A 20345-nucleotide genomic window follows, 5' to 3' on the forward strand; every position below is an offset into this window, starting at 1 on the left:
AGGGCTCAGCGCTGTGGATCATGGCTGTATATTCTGACACTGTGGCTCCTGTTGAGCTTGCTAATTACAAATACACCTCAGTCAGAGGGACTTACCACTGATGCTTGGTGACTGGGTTGTGTGTCAGATTTAATACTAATTAATGTTTAATTAGATATGCAGTTTTAATTTATTTCACCTCAACCAATATAGATTTTATAATCAGTAATTTGTTACTTTCACTTATGGAAGAATGAGTAAAGGATAGAAGCAGTACAACAAATATGACTTACAATTTACATGTGAATTTGCTTTCTATGAAAGAAAACTGTTTTTAATTACCTTGCCCTTACACAAGTCATCCACAAGAGTGCACAAGAGAAAATTTAAATGCAGTAACGCAAGTCATGCGAAAGGGGGCACTATAAATTGAATTCAGTTGCAATAGCACAAGTCATCCACAGGGCTCCTGGTGTTTCCAGGGCTGGGTCAGTGGCGACACCTTATTTACTTAACTCCTCCCCCTGGGGTAGGTTCACTGGTTTGGCGTAATTTAAACCATTCCATTACGGACACTGAAGGGAAAATACACCATTGCCAGTCTTAAATAAAACAAGGACCTTTGTTTGGGCCGCTTTAGAGCGAGTTCACTATTCACGTTGTTTTACAAATTCAAGGCACGAGATTCTGGGTGCGATTATGAGCGCGGGATTTGCGGTCTCATTACTTATGGGTTGAATCAACGCTTCTCACAAACAATTCCTGCATTTATGAACGTATTTTAACAAGCCGTATATCAGAGGTACCAAATTTGCCAATCAAAAGCTGAAATTCTCAGACTTTTGGGTGATTCAGAACGTACACATACACGGAGATTCGCGTGCGGTGATTACGTCAACCTCTCACGGGTGTGTCATACGCTTTTCATGCAGGCGATTAAACAGTGATGCAGCACAGCTGATAAACCCACGGTGTTACTTTACAATTAGGCGCACGGCGGCAGCCTAATAATTTCAAGAATGAAAAGCGTGTTCACACTAATCATTAAATCAAAACAACAGTGAAATGACAATCATTGCTCACATTCAAGGCTTAATTTATAAACAGGTCCTAGTTATGAATTAGAGGGGATTAAGAACCAGTTGTTAGGCCTGTATCTCTTAAACAGGCCGCTTTTATCGCTGAAGCACAAGGCTGCACTTAACTTAATAGTGTGCGGTTTTCTTGTACAGGAATCATAACTACTGATCACTATTATTGTTCAAAGCCTTACAATTGGGCGCCAATAAAATATATATGTAGTGGAAATATTATGCACACGTTGCGGTGACATCCCAGTAAACATTTAGCCGTTGAATCAACGTTGAAATAACGTAATGACTGCCGTCTAATCAACGTTCTCTTAAGGTTGAAAATGAAAGTTGAAAAGACGTCAAAACACAGACATTGAAAAGACGACTATTAGACGTATTTTGGACGTCCATTGACGTTATTAGTTGGTCCCGAAATAAATTACTTGTATAAAACGCATTTTGGACGTCCACTGACGTTATCGATTGGTCACCACGTAACTAACTTATTAAGATGGATTTTGGACGTCCATTGACGTTTAAAATATGTCCTTGACGGACAGACTACTTTTAGACCTATTTTGAACGTCCAGGGACGTTCCTTGTTTACTGGGATTAGCACTACATAGCGGAGACATTCATTCGTTCATTCATTCATTCATTATTTCCATCCATTATTTGTAACCGCTTATCCAATTCCTTTACAGGGCAACACAGACACACATTCACTCACGGACACTTTTGAGTCGCCAATCCACCTACCAACATGTGTTTTTGGACTGTGGGAGTAAACCGGAGCACCCGGAGGAAACCCACGCGGACACAGGGAGAACACACCACACTCCTCACAGACAGTCACCCGGAGGAAACCCACGCGGACACAGGGAGAACACACCACACTCCTCACGGACAGTCACCCAGAGAAAACCCACGCAGACACAGGGAGAACACACCACACTCCTCACAGACAGTCACCCGGAGGAAACCCACACAGACACAGGGAAAACACACCACACTCTTCACAGACAGTCACCCGGAGGAAACACATGCAGACACAGGGAGAACACACCACACTCTTCACAGACAGTCACCCTGAGGAAACCCACGCAGACACAGGAAGAACACACCACACTCCTCACAGACAGTCTTCCGGAGTGGGAATCCAACCCACAACCTCCAGGCCCCTGGAGCTGTGTGACTGCAACACTACCTGCTGCACCACCGTGCCGCCAGAATATTACAATAAGAAGCAATTGACAACCGACTACAATATGTTATTTTTTAAATTGAAATGTAGAAAATAAAGAAATAAAAATAAGAAATTATTTAAAAATTTTGAATTAATTTAAATGGAGGAAAAGTAAACAAGGACGAAATCTAACTAATAAACCTAAGATCATAATTGTTAATCACGTTATAGTAAGAGAGAACTCTGATTTATACGACGGAGTTTTAGGGCCGCGGTAAAAAAAAAAAAAAAAAAAAAAACAAGATTCCGAGATTAAAGTCAGAATTCTGAGAAAAAAAGGCGGAATAATTCTGAGAAAAAATCTCGGAATAATTCTGAGAAAAAAAGTCGGAATAATTCTGAGAAGAAATCTCAGAATAATTCTGAGAAAAAAAGTCGGAATAATTCTGAGAAAAAATCTCGGAATTATTCGCTGCGTGTAATGGAGCAGACACAGTGTAACTGTGGAACGCAATGTGTTGCTTAAGTTATGCTATGGTATAGATTTCAGGAATAAACACTCTTCAGGAATAAACACTCTTGTGACACCTTTTCTTCTTTTGAGGTTCTCTCCACTATTATTACAAATCCGGTCACAAAAAAGGACGCATTTTTATTATGCAACATTTACAGACCACCAGGGCCTTACTTAGAATTTCTGAAAGAATTCAGCGATTTTGCTACAAACCTAGCGGTGTGCAATCATAAAGTTATAATTGTAGGAGATTTCAATATCCATTTTGAGAAGGAAAGTGACCCACTAAAAAAGGCATTTACCTCAATCTTAGACTCTATTGGTATTACTCAAAATGTAACAGGGCCTACACACTACTGCAGCCACACTTTAGACTTAGTTCTGACACTAGGTCTTAACATTGTCAAAATTAATATCTTACCGCAATCCTCAGCAATCTCCGATCATTACTTAATTTCATATGAGCTACGTTTTATCCATAATATATGTAAGAACCCTCGCTATTCTACAAGGCGTATAATAAAACCATCTACCGCCCTACAATTTATAGAAAACCTACCAGAACTATCGACCCCAGTTCCAACTCCATCAGACCCAATGGACCTAGATGTACTAACTGACTACCTAGAAAATACCTGTCGATCTACTTTAGAAAAGGTAGCACCACTTAAACATAAAAGTATAAGACAGAAAAAGCTCGCACCATGGTATAACGATAAGACCCGTACTTTAAAACAAACATTACGAAAACTAGAGCGGAAATGGCGATCAACCAAGCTTGAAGTGTTTCATTCTGCCTGGAAGGACAGCCTTATAGAGTATAGAAATGCCCTCACTAAAGCTCGCTCAGCATATCTGGCCTCGCTGATCTCCAATAATAAAAATAATCCGAGAGCACTGTTTAGTGTGTTTTCTAGAATTACAAAAAATCAAGCAGGTTCTGAACAACTAATTCCAGCAACTCTCACCAGTAAAGATTTTATGGACTTTTTTAATAATAAAATTGAGAATATTAGACAACAAACTCTAGCCACAGGATCAAATCCATCCTGGCTGCCACCTGATGTGAATGAAATAAAACATAATATAACTGTAAAAGAAAGACTTGAAACCTTTTACCCACTCCCACAATTAGAACTAGAGAAGATTATCACCTCCGCAAACTGTACAACTTGCACACTTGACGCAATTCCCACAAAGTTGCTCAAAGAAGTACTACCAGCTATTATTGATCCTCTTTTAACTATAGTAAACTCATCGCTTAGTCTGGGCCATGTACCCAAAGCTTTTAAACTAGCAGTTATTAAACCTATGATCAAGAAACCAAATCTTGATGCTAGTACACTGTCTAATTACAGGCCTATTTCTAATTTGCCATTTCTGTCTAAGATCTTAGAAAGAGCTGTGGCCCAACAACTTAGTTCATATCTACATAAGAATCATATATATGAAAAATTCCAATCTGGATTCAGGCAACATCATAGTACAGAGACAGCTCTAGTCAAGATAACAAATGATCTTCTTCTTCTTGCCTCTGATCAAGGCCACGTATCCCTGTTGGTGCTTCTTGACCTAAGCGCAGCCTTCGATACAATAGACCACAATATTCTCATAGAAAGGTTAGAAAACATGGTTGGAATCACAGGGACAGCCCTATTATGGTTCAAATCTTACTTAACGGAACGTTATCAATTCGTAAAAGTAAACAATCTAAATTCAAATTATTCTAAAGTAAGATTTGGAATTCCACAAGGCTCTATTTTAGGACCATTATTATTTACATTATACATGTTACCGCTAGGCACAGTTATAAGAAACCATGACATTAACTTTCACTGTTACGCAGACGACACACAATTGTATATTTCAGCCAAGCCCGATGACAAACACAGATTAAAGAAAATAGAGGACTGTGTAAAAGACGTGAAAGGCTGGATGTTGCGTAACTTCCTCCTTCTAAACAGCAACAAAACAGAGATCATGCTTTTGGGTCCAAAAGTGACAAGAAATAAATTATCACATTTAATTTTAGATCTAGCTAACTTTCCAGTTAAACCTGGTTCAGCAGCAAAAAATCTTGGTGTCATAATTGACCCGGATTTATCATTTGATCAACACATAGGTAGTATCACTAGGACAGCTTTTTTACATCTTCGCAATATTGCTAGGATTAGAAATGCCTTATCCCTCCAGGACGCAGAAACATTAGTACATGCCTTTATTACTTCAAGGCTTGACTACTGTAACGCACTACTGTCAGGATGCACCAGCAGCAATTTAAGAAAACTTCAACTAGTTCAAAATGCTGCAGCTAGGGTCCTCACTAAAACTAGAAAATTTGAACATATCAGCCCAGTTTTATCATCACTTCATTGGCTGCCTGTTAAATTCCGCATTGACTACAAAATTTTGTTATTAACATATAAAGCTCTACATGGGCTTGCTCCTGAATATCTTCAAGATACAATTTCCTATTATGAGCCTCCACGTTCACTCAGATCACAGAATACTGGATTTTTAAATGTTCCCAGAATTCAGAAGGCCTCAGCTGGGGGAAGAGCCTTTTCTTATAAAGCCCCCCAACTCTGGAATGATCTTCCAAAAAATGTTCGGGACTCAGACACAGTCGCAATCTTCAAATGTAGGCTAAAAACTCATTTGTTTAGTTTATCATTTGGTAGCTAATGCTCCCCCATAGATAAAGGCGGCAGATCCGGGGGGTCCATGGACACAGGGAATTATAGTATACTGAGACGCTGGTGCTGTCGTCCCGCCGCTTCTCGCGATCACTCAGGTTTGTTGACGGTGGAGCGGAGGGATGCCAGTGTTTCAGGATGCTCCCGTGTCTGTGTGTCCTTCTGGTTCTCTCCTTTTAGTTAAAGCTGTCATAGTCAGATCTGCCGGAGTCATTAGCCACACTCTGGAAATTTTCATATTTTCTACTTTACAAACACAAAACAGTTCAAAACTAATTCCATCCCTTTACATCTTTCCGAGTAAATGACTGCCCACCTGTCTGTCTGGACACTGATGGATGACTGTCGAGACCCTCCTCCACGCTTCAGACCAGCTGCCCACGCTCCAACAACCACCAAGTGCCTTGAAGCTGTCCCTACACTGAAGTTCTCATGGACTACTAACTATCATCACCAGTAGATTGACCAGAGGAGGATGGGTCACCCCTTGTGAGCCTTGGTTCCTCCCAAGGTTTCTTCCTCAGCTGGGGGAGTTTTTCCTTGCCACTGTCGCCCCTGGCTTGCTCACTTGAGGGTTTTACATTTGTCTTTACATTTCATGTCAAATCTTGTCTTACTGGAATTCTGTGAAGCTGCTTTGTGACAACATCAGTTGTGAAAAGCGCTATATAAATAAATTTGATTTGATTTGATTCCACATCAGGGCCACAGTGTGATTAGTGTTTAAACCCTGAATCGGTGCACGAACACAGGGCATGTAGTTTTACGATACAATTAATGATCACGAAAATGATGGATACAGAACGAGTAGAACTCCGGCGCCCACGAGGCTCCATCGTGTTACGGCTCGGACTCGTACAAAAAACTAAAGCCTTATGCATGAATTATTTATTAAACGCATTCACAGACATGACGCAGCCCCTGACTGAGAGGCATAAAGGCTTTAGTTTTTTGTACGAGTCCGAGCCGTAACACGATGGAGCCTCGTGGGCGCCGGAGTTCTACTCTGTTACACTGTGTCTGCTCCATTATACGCAGCGAATTATTCAGAGATTTTTTCTCAGAATTATTCCGACTTTTTTTCTCAGAATTATTCCGACTTTTTTTTCAGAGAATTATTCCGACTTTTTTTCTCAGAATTATTCCGACTTTTTTTCTGAGAATTATTCCGACTTTTTTTTCAGAGAATTATTCCGACTTCTTTTTTCTCAGAATTCTGACTTTAATCTCGGAATCTTGTTTTTTTTTTTTTTTTTTACCGCTGTGGCCCTAAAACTCCGTCGTAGATTTATATACGTTTGGATAGTAGTTAATGATTTGAGAAGTGACTACAATACCCACAATCCACTCATTATGTGTGACGTACCAGACACACACCCCTGGACGTGATTGGTTGTTCCTTTAAAGGCGTCGGTCACGTTCGTCCTTGTGCAGTTGGTCAGTATGTCGTCCACGGCTCTTCTGTCCTCTCAGCTCAGCAGACAGCTGGTGGGTAAAGACAAACACAGACAACTGAACTCTAAACTTTGTTTCTGGTCTCTTCAGGTCGATAAAGCACGTCCGTTTAGTGAGATAACGTGTGCAGTGTGAAGTCTGTGATGTAGGGCGCTAGCTGAGTGTGCTAACAAGCTGCAGGTCGCATCTAACTTTCCGTTCCACCTTAAGTGGTGCAGAATTTGACGGTTACATTTCTGTCAAAAGATGAAGTAGAACTTCTTTATGGACTTACGCGTCCCATTTTTATTCTGAACCTTGTGGATAAAATTAGTTTTATTTGGACTTTATTTTCCACCTTAATTGCGTCTGCAGTTACCTTCCTGTGACTGAAGTTTGTTTCTTACTCGAGCTGTCCATTCCACCTTAATTGGGAAAACAGTTATATTCTGGTCACCTTCAATTTTTTGTGTGATTACATTGACGTTAATTTCATCTTCATATATTTTTTCTTCCACCTTAAATAGTGGAACCTCAATTTCTAGCATCAGAATATAACTTAAAAAAATAAAAATGTCTTATTCGAACTGAATAGAAGGCACTATTTATTGAATAATAAACAAATGTAAAATGTTACATTTAAAGGTGGTTTCCCAGATAAAGATTAAGCCTTGTCCTTGACACACTTTCAATGGATAAATCGCTATCCAGAATGCTGTGGAGTCCAGGACGAGGCTGGATCCCTGTCTGGGAAATCAACCCTTAAACTCTGGTGAATAACTTAAGCTTTTAAGTGAATGTTTGCGTTGTTTGAGCTTTGATCTTTTTCATGTGTTCTTAAGAAGAACGGCAGTAACCTTAACACGACTTTATCACCATTTTTGTTTCCAGACTCACAAGTTTCTGTCAAGGTCCTTCGCCTCTCGTCCGTCTCTAAATGTGAGTTACACTGACGTTGTGTGTTAAAGGGGAATTCCACTTGTATTTCAAAATTTATAGCCTACAAACTGCAATTGTTGAGATGTAAACAAAACTCAGAGTGGGTTAATATGACCTTGCAGGGATCTCTCTTGCATGATTTTGTTTTATGTAAAAGCTTCTGCTTCCTCTCACTACACCACTGTAAATTCAGACTCTGAAAGTTATTCTGGAGTGTAGCATTTCACATGACATCAAATTACACCTTAACCACTTAATTATGCTGCTATTTTGGAAGAAAATGATGAGCGTCACATCTACTCCTCAACACTTTCTTGGTTTTTAGCCCCACAAGCTACAAGTAGGACATGTACCAGTGTGAAGGGTTTCCTATGTATGTGCCACTACCTTATAATACTTCAGCTGGAAAACAGAGGTCATAAGAATGTAGTGCTGGATGTATTATCTGCTGTAGCAGTAGAATGTGATGTTGACACACTGATAAATGGCTTATTGTGTTTAGCGTAGTGCAAGTAAGGGTTTATTTACATATTTTTTTTTAGTGGAAGCATAAGTCGCATTTTATTTCATTTAATGGTTTGATGACCTTGAATTTAATCGAAACCATCTCGGATTATAAATTAATAAATGAATGTTTATTGCTGTTTTTTTGTCTTTCCACAAACAGGAAGTGGTCATCGTCAGTGCAGTTCGGACCCCAATGGGGTCATTCAAAGGGAGTCTGTCCACAGTCCCAGCAACAAAATTGGGCTCCATCGCCATTAAAGGAGCGGTTGAGCAAGCAGGTAAACATCTGTTGACAACTTCTGTGAAGCTGCTTTGTGACAACATCAGCTGTAAAAATTCATTCATTCATTCATTATCCCTTATCCAGTTCAGGGTCGCGGTGGGTCTAGAGCCTACCTGGAATCATTGGGCGCAAGGCGGGAATACACCCTGGAGGGGGCACCAGTCCTTCACAGGGCAACACACACACACACACACACACACACACTCACACCTACGGACACTTTTGAGTCTCCAATCCATCTACCAACATGTGTTTTTGGACTGTAGGAGGAAACCGGAGCACCCGGAGGAAACCCACGCAGACACAGAGAGAACACACCACACTCCTCACAGACAGTCACCCGGAGGAAACCCACGCAGACACAGGGAGAACACACCACACTCCTCACAGACAGTCACCCGGAGAAACCCTGCGCAGACACAGGGAGAACACACCACACTCCTCACAGACAGTCACCCGGAGGAAACCCATGCAGACACAGAGAGAACACACCACACTCCTCACAGACAGTCACCCGAAGCAGGAATAGAACCCCCAACCTCCAGGTCCCTGGAGCTGTGTGACTGCAACACTACCTGCTGCACCACCCCAGTTGTAAAAAGTGCTACACAAATAAATTTGATTTTGTGATTGAATTGACAGATTCAGAAAATATAGTTCATTTTCAGCCTCAATAAATAGCCACTCATGACACATCAGCGCTGTACATTTGCTAAAATATTAAGGGTAGCAGATGTGGGGCATTGTGTTGACAGTGTAAATGTTAAATGGACTGCGTATAGTATAGTGTTCTCTGTTTGTGCTAGGAATTCCTCTGGAGGAAGTAAAGGAGGTGTACATGGGCAATGTGCTGCAGGCTGGTGAAGGACAAGCACCGACCAGACAAGCTCTACTGGGCGCAGGTAGGTTGTTGTTTGTTTATTTATTTTTTTTCTCTTCACCTAACACACTAATTAAAGCAGTTTTCTGTACCACACGACATATAAAATACACTGTAATCGACCTGTTTAAATGTCTGCATTATATTCACACAAGTTTACTCTTTCTGGACACACACATTGGGATGTGCACACACAGCTTGTATAATCCTCGTACAGAAGGGCGCTCTGTGTTGACCACACAGGACCCTAAGGGTGACACTGAGTGCCGAGTGTTGGTTAGAGGAGTATAAAGCCCCTTGCTTTGATCTGTGGAGCGGTGGAACTTATTAAACTCTGGAGTTTGATCACTATCCAACACTTCTGGGATGAGTTGGAGTGGTGTTTGTGATTTAGAACTTAACACACAAAACCACTGCATGTCTTCACCAATGTTGTTGTAAATTAATGCCATGAAATTCTCAAAGCTGCAATTCAAAATGTAGTCTAAAGTCTTTCTAGAAGACTAGAGGATGGATACGTTATAATTTCTAAAAGATAATGGATGTGAGTGACTGTGAGAGTTTGCCATCTAGTATAAGATTGTTGCTCATTGACCCTGACACCATGAGACTAGCAAACTCTCCCTAGTACAACCCCCCCACTGCATGATTTGGGACAAGAGTGTGTGAGGGGACCCCCTGAGTATTGAATCTGGAACTGTTTGTGTTCACTACAGGGCACAAGAACTGTGATTTTAAAACAACAAACAGAGAATTAAGTGCTTTTTTTCCTCCAGTGAGGAGAAAAAAAGTAAGAACAGAATTAAACGGTTATGGAGAGAGCGAATGAGAGAGAGGGAGCAAGAATGAAAGAGGGAGAGAACGAGAGAGAGAGAAAGAATGAAAGGGAGAATGAAAGAGAGAGAATGAACGAAAGAGAGAGAGTGAGAATGAAAGAGAATGAAAGATAAAAAAAGGGAGAGAGAGAATGAAAGAGAGAAAGAATGAAAGGGAGAATGAAAGAGAGAGAATGAACGAAAGAGAGAGAGTGAGAACGAAAGAGAGAACGAGAGAGAGAAAAATAAAGGAGAAGGAAAGAGGAATGTGGGAAGGAACATAGCAGAGGTGAAGATAAGGAGAGAAAGGGTTGAAAAGAAATTGAGAGAGAAGAGAAACAGGAAGGAATATGCGAGAGTGGCAGTGTGTGTGTGATCTGGGAAAGAAATGATCTTGTTTTTATGCCATATGTAATTATACATGCTTCATTCGCAGGCCTTCCCCTCTCCACTCCAGCAACAACAATTAACAAAGTATGTGCCTCTGGGATGAAGTCCATCATGATGGCTGCTCAGAGTCTCATGTGTGGACACCAGGTAATCAGCCTTCATCTGCTGTAACATGCCTTACATTATACGCAATAAAACACCACCAACACAAGCTCTAACAATGTGTATAGACGTGTTAATCACACAGAAGTGCTTCTGTTGTACTGAACAGGATTAAACTGCATGTTTTGTAGGATGTGATGGTTGCAGGAGGAATGGAGAGCATGTCTCAGGTTCCCTACATTATGTCCAGAGAGGCTCCGCCATACGGAGGAGTGAAAATGGAAGATCTCATCGTGAAGGACGGCCTGACTGACGTGTACAACAAATTTCACATGGTACTGCACCTTTGTCCTTAAACCAAATTCCACGTGATTTTGGACTTCGTACACAAAACAAACTTGACACTGAGCTGAACTTTGTGCGTCAGTTCCACATGGTGTTTACCCTTTGTCCTAAAGAAAAAATATTTATGTTCTGTTGCCCACTACTTGTGAAATGTTTGCTATAAATTCACAAAGGTTGAGTTAATATTTGAAGCTGGTTTCAAACTTTGGGCTTTTAAACAAATCAATTTAATATTTTTTTATTGGTTTGTTTTCTGTTTTTTCAAGTTTGAACACTTTAAAGTAGAATACAGCTGTTTTCCTTTCTGTATTTCTTTCACTGGGATGTAAACAAGGTGATTTAATGTCAAACCACTGTGTAAACCACACAGAAATAAGGAATGAGTGCACTGTTTGATTTATTTACTTCGTGACATTGATTCCTCTTTTGACGCACCCTGTAGGGCAACTGTGCAGAAAACACAGCTAAGAAGAGCAGCATTTCCAGAGAGGAGCAGGATGCATATGCTATCAACTCATATACACGCAGCAGAGCAGCATGGGAGTCAGGAATCCTGGCCAAGGAGGTGGTTCCAGTGAGCATCCCACAGAGAGGTCAGCTTTAACTGGGGTTGTCCCATGCTTTTTGTTTCTCTGCTTGACAAAAAGGCCTAGTTTTCTGGCCTAAAGTTGACTTAAAGGCTAAGCACCACTAAATAGACCTCCATGAATATTTCACATTATTGTAGTTACTGACAGATATAAGTATGAATTAAAATGAAAATAGCAGCTTAATTTGCTTTAAAACTGACAATTTTATTAAATTGACGGAAAAACCCGAGCTCTCTACGGAAATTCTTGAACGCGACCTTGACGTCACTGGTGGACAACAGCTGAACAACGCCGCGGTAAAACACCGTTATGACTGACTGTTATGACAGTATCTAGCTAAATAACCAACATTATTCATGACAATAGCCTAGCAATAAGCTAAACTCAAATTTAGAGGTACCGTTATTCTTGTAAATGTGATCGAAGTCGAACTCGAATTCATCCGACACTATAAACCTCCGTAATGCAGCTACGTAGCCGAGTATAATCTGAGACACAGAGTTTAGCGAGTCAAGCTAACGTTAACTAACACCAACTAAAACAGGCGAAGTGAGTGTCCTTACCCTGTTTACCTCCATGTTACAGAGGCTCTTGAACACCTTTCGTTGGTGTCCTTACATGCCCATATTGTTGGAAAAGCGCCAGTGAAATGAGCTTTTTTTTTATGAGAATTGCTTCTTAATCTGTGTTGTGTACTGGCTAATGTTTTTTTTTTATTCTTCATATAGGCAGGCCGGATATTGTAGTTAAGGAGGATGAAGAGTGGAGGAAAGTGGATTTCAGCAAAGTGCCTAATCTGAAGACTGTGTTCCAGAAAGAGAACGGTATTAGCCATTTCCCTCAGGATTTGTATTTCCTAAAAAAAAAAAAGGCCTCTAATAGCAGAGCTGTGATGATTTTGAACTATTCCTTCTATAAATCTGCCTGCAGGCACAGTGACGGCAGCTAACGCGAGCACGTTGAACGACGGCGCTGCTGCCCTTGTGTTGATGACAGCAGATGCAGCCAAGAGACTGAACGTTACTCCACTGGCGAGGGTAGCAGGTACAGGAACATTTGAGCATTTCTAACTGAGCTGCGTAATGTAATTGCTTACTATACAAAAGGCAGTACATTATTATCCATCCATCCATCCATTGTCTGTATCCGCTTATACAGTTCAGGGTCGCGGTGGGTCCAGGGCCTACCTGGAATCATTGGGCACAAGGGGGGAATACACCCTGGAGGGGGCGCCAGTCTTTCAGAGGGCAACACACACATTCATTCACACACTCACACCTACGGACACTTTTGAGTCGCCAATCCACCTACCAACGTGTTTTTGGACTGTGGGAGGAAGCCGGAGCACCCGGAGGAAACCCACGCAGACACAGGGAGAACACACCACACTCCTCACAGACAGTCACCCGGAGCGGGAATCGAAACCACAACCTCCAGGTCCCTGGAGCTGTGACTGCGACACCTACCTGCTGCACCACCGTGCCGCCTCTACATTATTATTATTATTATTTGCAGCAATATAACAATATTTATAAAAGTGATTTTCTTATAAAGTACAACTCTAATGAGGTGAATAATTAAATTCTTTGTAGTCTTTGAATAAACCAGTTTATGCTCCATAGAATGAGGCCCCTAGATATGGGGTGACTGATACATTTAGGCCACTAGGTGTCAGTATAAGGATTGATTCATGACATGAAGAAGCATCATCCTCATCATCTTTGAAATAAATGACTGGCTGCTCCTTTAATCAACCCTGGCATTGTCCAGTCCAATACAGGACTCTCTTACTAACCCAGTGCAGCAGCTCCCATTATCTCTGTAATGGCCACTCTCCTGTGTTTTCTTTATTGGAGCTAATTCGATTGTTGCCTTCCTCTTAATTTTTTAGCTTTTGCTGATGCTGCGGTTGCTCCCATCGATTTCCCCATCGCTCCGGCGTTTGCGGTCCCTAAGGTGAGCTAATGGCTATTTGTTTTGGTTCTCCTCGTCTAGATAAGGCGTCTACAGTCGTTTGAACTTGTTCAGTCCATTCTTTGTCTTGTGTAGGTCCTTGAGGCTGCAGGTATTAAGAAGGAGGATGTTGCCATGTGGGAAATAAACGAGGCCTTCAGCGTGGTGGTCCTGGCCAATATTAAGATGCTGGACCTTGATCCGAGCAAAGTCAACATCAACGGAGGGGCAGTGTCTCTCGGGCACCCTATCGGGTAATCAGCGATCGATATTGTCCTTCTATAACAAAGTCGTATTAAACCTGTCTCCATCTGCTGGGTTTGTGTCATATGGGCGTTTACCAGGAAGAGTGTCTTTAACCATTGATGTTAATGTGCATAATATGAACAAAACATAATTTCTTCTCGAATTAAGGCTATTATTTGAGTCATTTACACAGTGCAGCACAGTAAACAACATGTGGTTCTTGTTCATTTTGTTTCACAAGTGTCTCTATCCTCGGCATGACAGAAATGTCTCTTTTAATCAAAGCTAAGCCGTAATTCTTAAAGGCTAAGCACCACTTAATGGACCTCCATGAATATTTCACATTATTGTAGTTACTGACAGATATAAGTATGAATTAAAATGAAAATAGCAGCTTAATTTGCTTTAAAACTGACAATTTTATTAAATTGACGGAAAAACCCGAGCTCGCTACGGAAATTCTCGAACGCGACCTTGACGTCACTGGTGGACAACAGCTGAACAACGCCGCGGTAAAACACCGTTATGACTGACTGTTATGACAGTATCTAGCTAAATAACCAACATTATTCATGACAATAGCCTAGCAATAAGCTAAACTCAAATGTAGAGGTACCGTTATTCTTGTAAATGTGATCGAAGTCGAACTCGAATTCATCCGACACTATAAACCTCCGTAATGCAGCTACGTAGCCGAGTATAATCTGAGCCACCGAGTTTAGCGAGTCAAGCTAACGTTAACTAACACCAACTAAAACAGGCGAAGTGAGTGTCCTTACCCTGTTTACCTCCATGTTACAGAGGCTCTTGAACACCTTTCGTTGGTGTCCTTACATGCCCATATTGTTGGAGAAGCGCCAGTGAAATGAGCTACAGATAACGGAGTGAGCGGATGGTCCTTTCCAAAGTGTCCGTTTAAAGTGGACAAATTTAGTCCATTTTCTGGATATTTTGGGATCTTTGGGCCATTTGTTCACAGATGTCCCACTGTACATTGAATGATTGCAGCCAAAAACAACACACCTTTTCGTCATTTTGCATTAAATTAAGTGCAGCTTCTAGAGTTGTTGTCCACCATCTACGTCACAGGCAAGACGCCTATTAGAGTTTCCCAACACCGTTGGGGGTGGGGGTGGTACCAACGGTCTTTTAAACCTTATTCTTTGAATTAGTAAGAAATAACGTGTTTTCTGACTCTCAATAAACACAAGTTAGGAACTCAAACTCCACTGTATTTATTTGTTTAACACTTTCATAGAGCTGCTGCTTAGCCTTTAATCTTCCTTGTTTATTTTTCCAGAATGTCTGGGGCGAGGATCGTCGGACACATGGTCCACTATCTGAAGTCCGGTCAGTTCGGCCTGGCAGGCATCTGCAATGGAGGAGGAGGAGCCTCTTCTATTCTCATCCAGAAATATTAACCTTTTCGTCATCATCAAATCTCTGTTAGGTCAAACTACAGGAGAATACATTGCATTTGGACAGGACCCAGTATTATACACAGGTTACAGACATCAACTACCATGCCTTATCTCAAACGTTTTGTGGTCACTGTTACTGTCACTCCAAAATAGATCACTCCCCTTTTAATGGAATTACGAAATGTGAATGTTCTCGTCTGACGTTTTTAAATGTTTCTGGAGGAAGGTTATTTATACGGAGCATCGTTCTGTTCTCATGGGTCTGTGTTTTGCGGTGAGTGAAGGAAAGTTTTTTTTTTTTTCTCAAAAATGTCAATGAAACACGCTAGGAACTTCTGGAGCTGCAATAAAAGAGGACATGTATCGTTTTCAGTATTCTTCCTCTATCTCAAACAGAGCTGCATACATCTTTAGAATGGCCTTCAGCATTTTTACATGTATCATAGAACATAAAATGTGATAATATTAGTCTTGGAAGCTTGTTTCTATAACAGATCAGGTGCAGTGGTGGCAGATTAACCAGGATGTTTCTGCATTTTTGCACCAATCACTCTCAAATAGACAAATGATGGTGTCAGGAGGAGTGTGTGGTGTTTGTGGAGGTAAGGAACAATCTGGAAACTGATTTGTTACAAGGTGAGATCATGCTGCCCTTTGAAGACATATGTTTGGGAAGCCCAAGCACTTCAAATATTTGTTTTCAGCTATTTGTTTTTAGTCAGTTCTACCACTAGGGGCTGCCATTGCTCTGAGGCACAGTTTTATTGATTGTAAACCCTTGCCTGCAGTGATGCACGTAAAGCAACACAGGGGAAAAATCTGATGCATTACATGGCTTTTTACTTATTGTTGAATCCCTTTCCCACATAATGTTTGAGAAATAATCAGCGGATGTTGCACTTAGTGTCGTCATTCATCCACCGAGATGTGAACAACTTCAACACTGCTTTGGTGTGAACTGCTGTGTTCTGGAGATGCTTACAGTGGTCATTACAGTCGTGGAGATGGAAGCCCGGTCTCTGAAGAGGTTGTCGGAGAGAGAATGTGTTTCTTTATGGGTTTGAGAAATTTTTGGCATAAGACAAATTTTTGGTTTCTAAAGCCATGGTTATGAGGAACGCTCTGAATGACCTTGTTCACGTCTCAACCGGTGAATTCTGTTGAAAAAGAGAAAAATATGTGGAATTTAAACTGTGTGATGGAATGAGGGAACTGTCTGTAAGTGAGAAAGAATCTTTGGCTGTGACATGGTTATAAAGTAATATAGACAGGCTTCAGAGGCCTAAAGAACGGCCATCATTCACTTAGAGCAGTATAAAAGGATAGTTCAGCTAAAAATGATAAAATTTCACACATTCCCTCATGATTTGGACACGATTCTATACATTTAGTCTTTTTACTAATGGAATGATAGGCTCCTTTTGTCTGTGTTGTAGATTTGTTTGTCATAGATCTTCAGGAAAGACATTTCAGTTCGGTTTTACAGTTCTGTGGTTAAATACTAGTGGGTCACACAGGGATAATACTAAATAGTGGATATTAGTCTGCCTTTATATGTGTGTTTAATAAAAGCAAATCTCTGCAGAACTGGTACTGAGCATAATTAATGCCTAAAACTTGACTGTGTTTATTCATTCGTTCATTGTCTGTAACCCTTATCCAGTTCAGGGTCGCGGTGGGTCCAAGGTGGGAATACACCCTAGAGGGGGCGCCAGTCCTTCAGAGGGCCACACACACATTCACTAACACCTACGGATACTTTTAAGTTGCCAATCCACCTACAAACATGTGTTTTTGGAGCATGGGAGGAAACCCACGCAGACACAGGGAGAACACACCACACACCTCACAGACAGTCACCCGGAGGAAACCCTTGCAGACACAGGGAGAACACACCACACTCCTCACAGACAGTCACCCGGAGGAAACCCACGCAGACACAGGGAGAACACACCACACTCCTCACAGACAGTCACCCGGAGGAAACCCACGCAGACACGGAGAACACACCACACTCCTCACAGACAGTCACCCAGAGGAAACCCACCCAGACACAAAGAGAACACACCACACTCCTCACAGACAGTCACCCTGAGGAAACCCACGCAGACACAGGGAGAACACACCACACTCCTCACAGACAGTCACCCTGAGGAGCCCACGCAGACACAGGGAGAACACACCACACTCCTCACAGACAGTCACCTGGAGGAAACCCACGCAGACACAGGGAGAACACACCACACTCCTCACAGACAGTCACCTGGAGGAAACCCACGCAGACACAGGGAGAACACACCACACTCCTCACAGACAGTCACCCGGAGCGGGACTCGAAACCACAACCACCAGTTCCCTGGAGCTGTGTGACAGCGACACTACCTGCTGCTCCACCGTGCTGCCCTTGACTGTGTTTAGTATAACAGCAAAAAACATACAACCCCTTTAACTCTGTTGATTTTCATTTTATATTTTTATAAAGCAGCCTTTATTACCCTTTGCAGGGTGTGAAAATGTCACATTGAACAAACTAATATCAAGGGCCAAGAAACATTTGGTTCCGCTGGTTTCCGTTCAAAGTTCAAACCTTTTTTCCTTGTTCCAAAGTGACTAGGTCACCCTTCCCAATCCTGATTTTGATCGCGCAGGCTTTCTGCCAAACACATTCAATAAAGAGCTTGTTCTTTTCAGTGTTCATTTGCATTTGTCCTATTGGCCAAAACGCCTCTTCCTCATTCATCTGAAATGCTCGCGTATGTTTGCCTTTACTTATGTATCACAAAGTCAGGTCAAATATTAACAGGACGTGAAGGAAAAAAAAGCTTCCAACAACAAACACAGGAGCATTACACAGCAGAAAAGCAATCTCGGTGATGTTGGGGGCTGTAAAATAATTTTTTTTAAGTGTTGTTTACTGTAGTGCTAATCTACTCTCTGCCCGTAAAATGGCCTTAAAATCACCCTGAAGCTCTTAAGATCTTTGTTCTTTATTAGCACTTTTTGGAAGAACAAACCCTAGATATTTATTAACCTCAGAGCCATGTAAAAGAAAAAGCCCTGAGCCTGAATCTAGATCCATGAGGTAAACAAAGTGTCACATGTTTGGAGGTGTGAGAATCAACCTGTAGATTTGATGAAACTTTAAACCATAATTTAATAAAGAGAAGGATAAAGAGCCTTGACTCGTATTGTACTAAATAAATATGAGTTTCCTGAATTATTTTATCTTAATCTTCATGTTTAATGACTAGTGACATGGTCGTTACTCACAAATCCAGGTGAGTACTGAATTGTCACAGCTGCATTTGTACCACCACTTTCATCATACAGTAAACGTTATGAGAAAGTTGGCTTGTTCCTTGTGTCTGCGGGTCTATTTCCTTATTCCACCGAAGGGTAACTCACTCTTTTACTGAATGTGTATCACACTCATCCATTACACGAATACCACACACTATGCCAATCCACAGTGAAGGCTAGTGATGGCACTAAATGGCTAAAATATAGACTTAATTATTAAATATGGAACTCCACTAATTAAAAGAAAATCCCTTCATTAGTAAAACTGGTAAGAACCCAAGTTGACCCCAAGGGAAAAAAAAGTGTGTCCACTCCAAAGAATAATGGTGAAATTGGGAAACTGGTTCTCTCAGTTGGTTTGTGTGCTCAGTGAGGGCTGAGGAACATGCTGAAGAAGCCCCCTGTAGTTCAGCAAAAGTCTAGTAAACAACCTACATTTTTATGGGAACAATGGCTCTAACAAAAACGTATTAGTCTTACTACAAGAGCATCTGCTAGATCCAAGGCAGAGGCTTGGTTTAACTTTTATTACCAACTTTGCCTTATAAAATAATGGAAACGTTGATAATGACATAACAGATGATGGAATATTAAGCAACATAAAATAATCATGTAATTTGGAAATAATGATCAATGGGTTTGTTGTATTTGGGAAGGACAAGGAACAGCCAGGTGTTGCTCAAAAGTAAAAGGATTATAAAAACTGGATTTTCTGGATTGGCCGGTTGTGCACGGATGATGTCGGATTACCTCTGGTGTTATGTTATGGATGAAGTGACAGGGCACCCTTTGAACATGACATAAGAGCACAATAAAATTGGACACACATTATATCCCAGGGCCAAAAAAAACCTTTACTAACGACGTGATATTCTTTTAATTAGTGTATTTCCATATTTTATAATTAAGTCGATGATTTAGCCATTTTGCCACGTCACTGGAGTTAGCTTCCCAGTTCCTTTAACAACACAGCACTAATCCAGTTTAGAATTCGTGAACATGAACATGAAGAGTTCTGATTGGCTGCTTTTTTGTTGTGCCTCATTCAGGAAGAAGTCCAGACTGAAACACCCCTTTTAACTTCGGAATTGGGTGGAGCTGTAGAGATGTAAAGCTGAAAACTGTGATTATTGGGTTTTGTGACACCTCAAAAACAATGAATTCAAAATGGACTGCTTTGGGTTTTTTGGCTGATTATACATACGGGAACTGGGACGTTAGCAATACATTATTTAAACTTTTTAGCTGTGTTTACACACCAAAATAAACTGGTTTTCCATGGTATGTGCACATCACAATTTCCTTTGGGATCAATAAAGTGTTATCAACCCTCAGTTTACTTTAACCCTAAGGATTGGTTTCCTGAGTAGGAATTCACCCTAGTCCTGTCCTAAATATAGATTAGAGAAACTGGCCCTAAATATCCATGGTATGATGAGCCATAAATGATTAGTCAAATAGCGATAAATTAAAAATAAATAAAAGTCTGAGTGGTTGAAGATTAATAAATGAATAACCGTGTGATAACAAAAAGAGTGATGTTATTTGTATATGATTCCTAAACAAATCGCTTTCTTTTCCTTGTTCTCTTGGCAGCTGATCCCTTCTGCCAGGTGACGAAGGGCTGTTGACTGTGGTCAGGAAATGCTGCTGTTTTTTTTCCAAGATAATAAGTAAAGTGTACGACCCAAC

General features: G+C 41.0%; 1 protein-coding gene across 1 annotated transcript; it reads left to right on the forward strand.

Moving 5' to 3' along the window:
- Positions 1 to 6842: 6842 nt before the first annotated feature.
- On the forward strand, positions 6843 to 16947 carry acat1 (acetyl-CoA acetyltransferase 1). Its single transcript, XM_066650675.1, has 12 exons — positions 6843 to 6936; positions 7774 to 7821; positions 8489 to 8606; positions 9418 to 9513; positions 10743 to 10843; positions 10990 to 11133; positions 11586 to 11736; positions 12462 to 12557; positions 12664 to 12777; positions 13625 to 13689; positions 13783 to 13940; positions 15233 to 16947. The coding sequence occupies exons 1-12, from the start codon at positions 6892 to 6894 to the stop codon at positions 15351 to 15353; spliced, it is 1257 nt and encodes a 418-aa protein (XP_066506772.1). The 5' UTR covers positions 6843 to 6891; the 3' UTR covers positions 15354 to 16947.
- Positions 16948 to 20345: the final 3398 nt, after the last annotated feature.

The sequence above is a fragment of the Hoplias malabaricus genome, chromosome 18 (genome assembly GCF_029633855.1).
Source record: "Hoplias malabaricus isolate fHopMal1 chromosome 18, fHopMal1.hap1, whole genome shotgun sequence".
Lineage (NCBI taxonomy): Eukaryota > Metazoa > Chordata > Actinopteri > Characiformes > Erythrinidae > Hoplias > Hoplias malabaricus.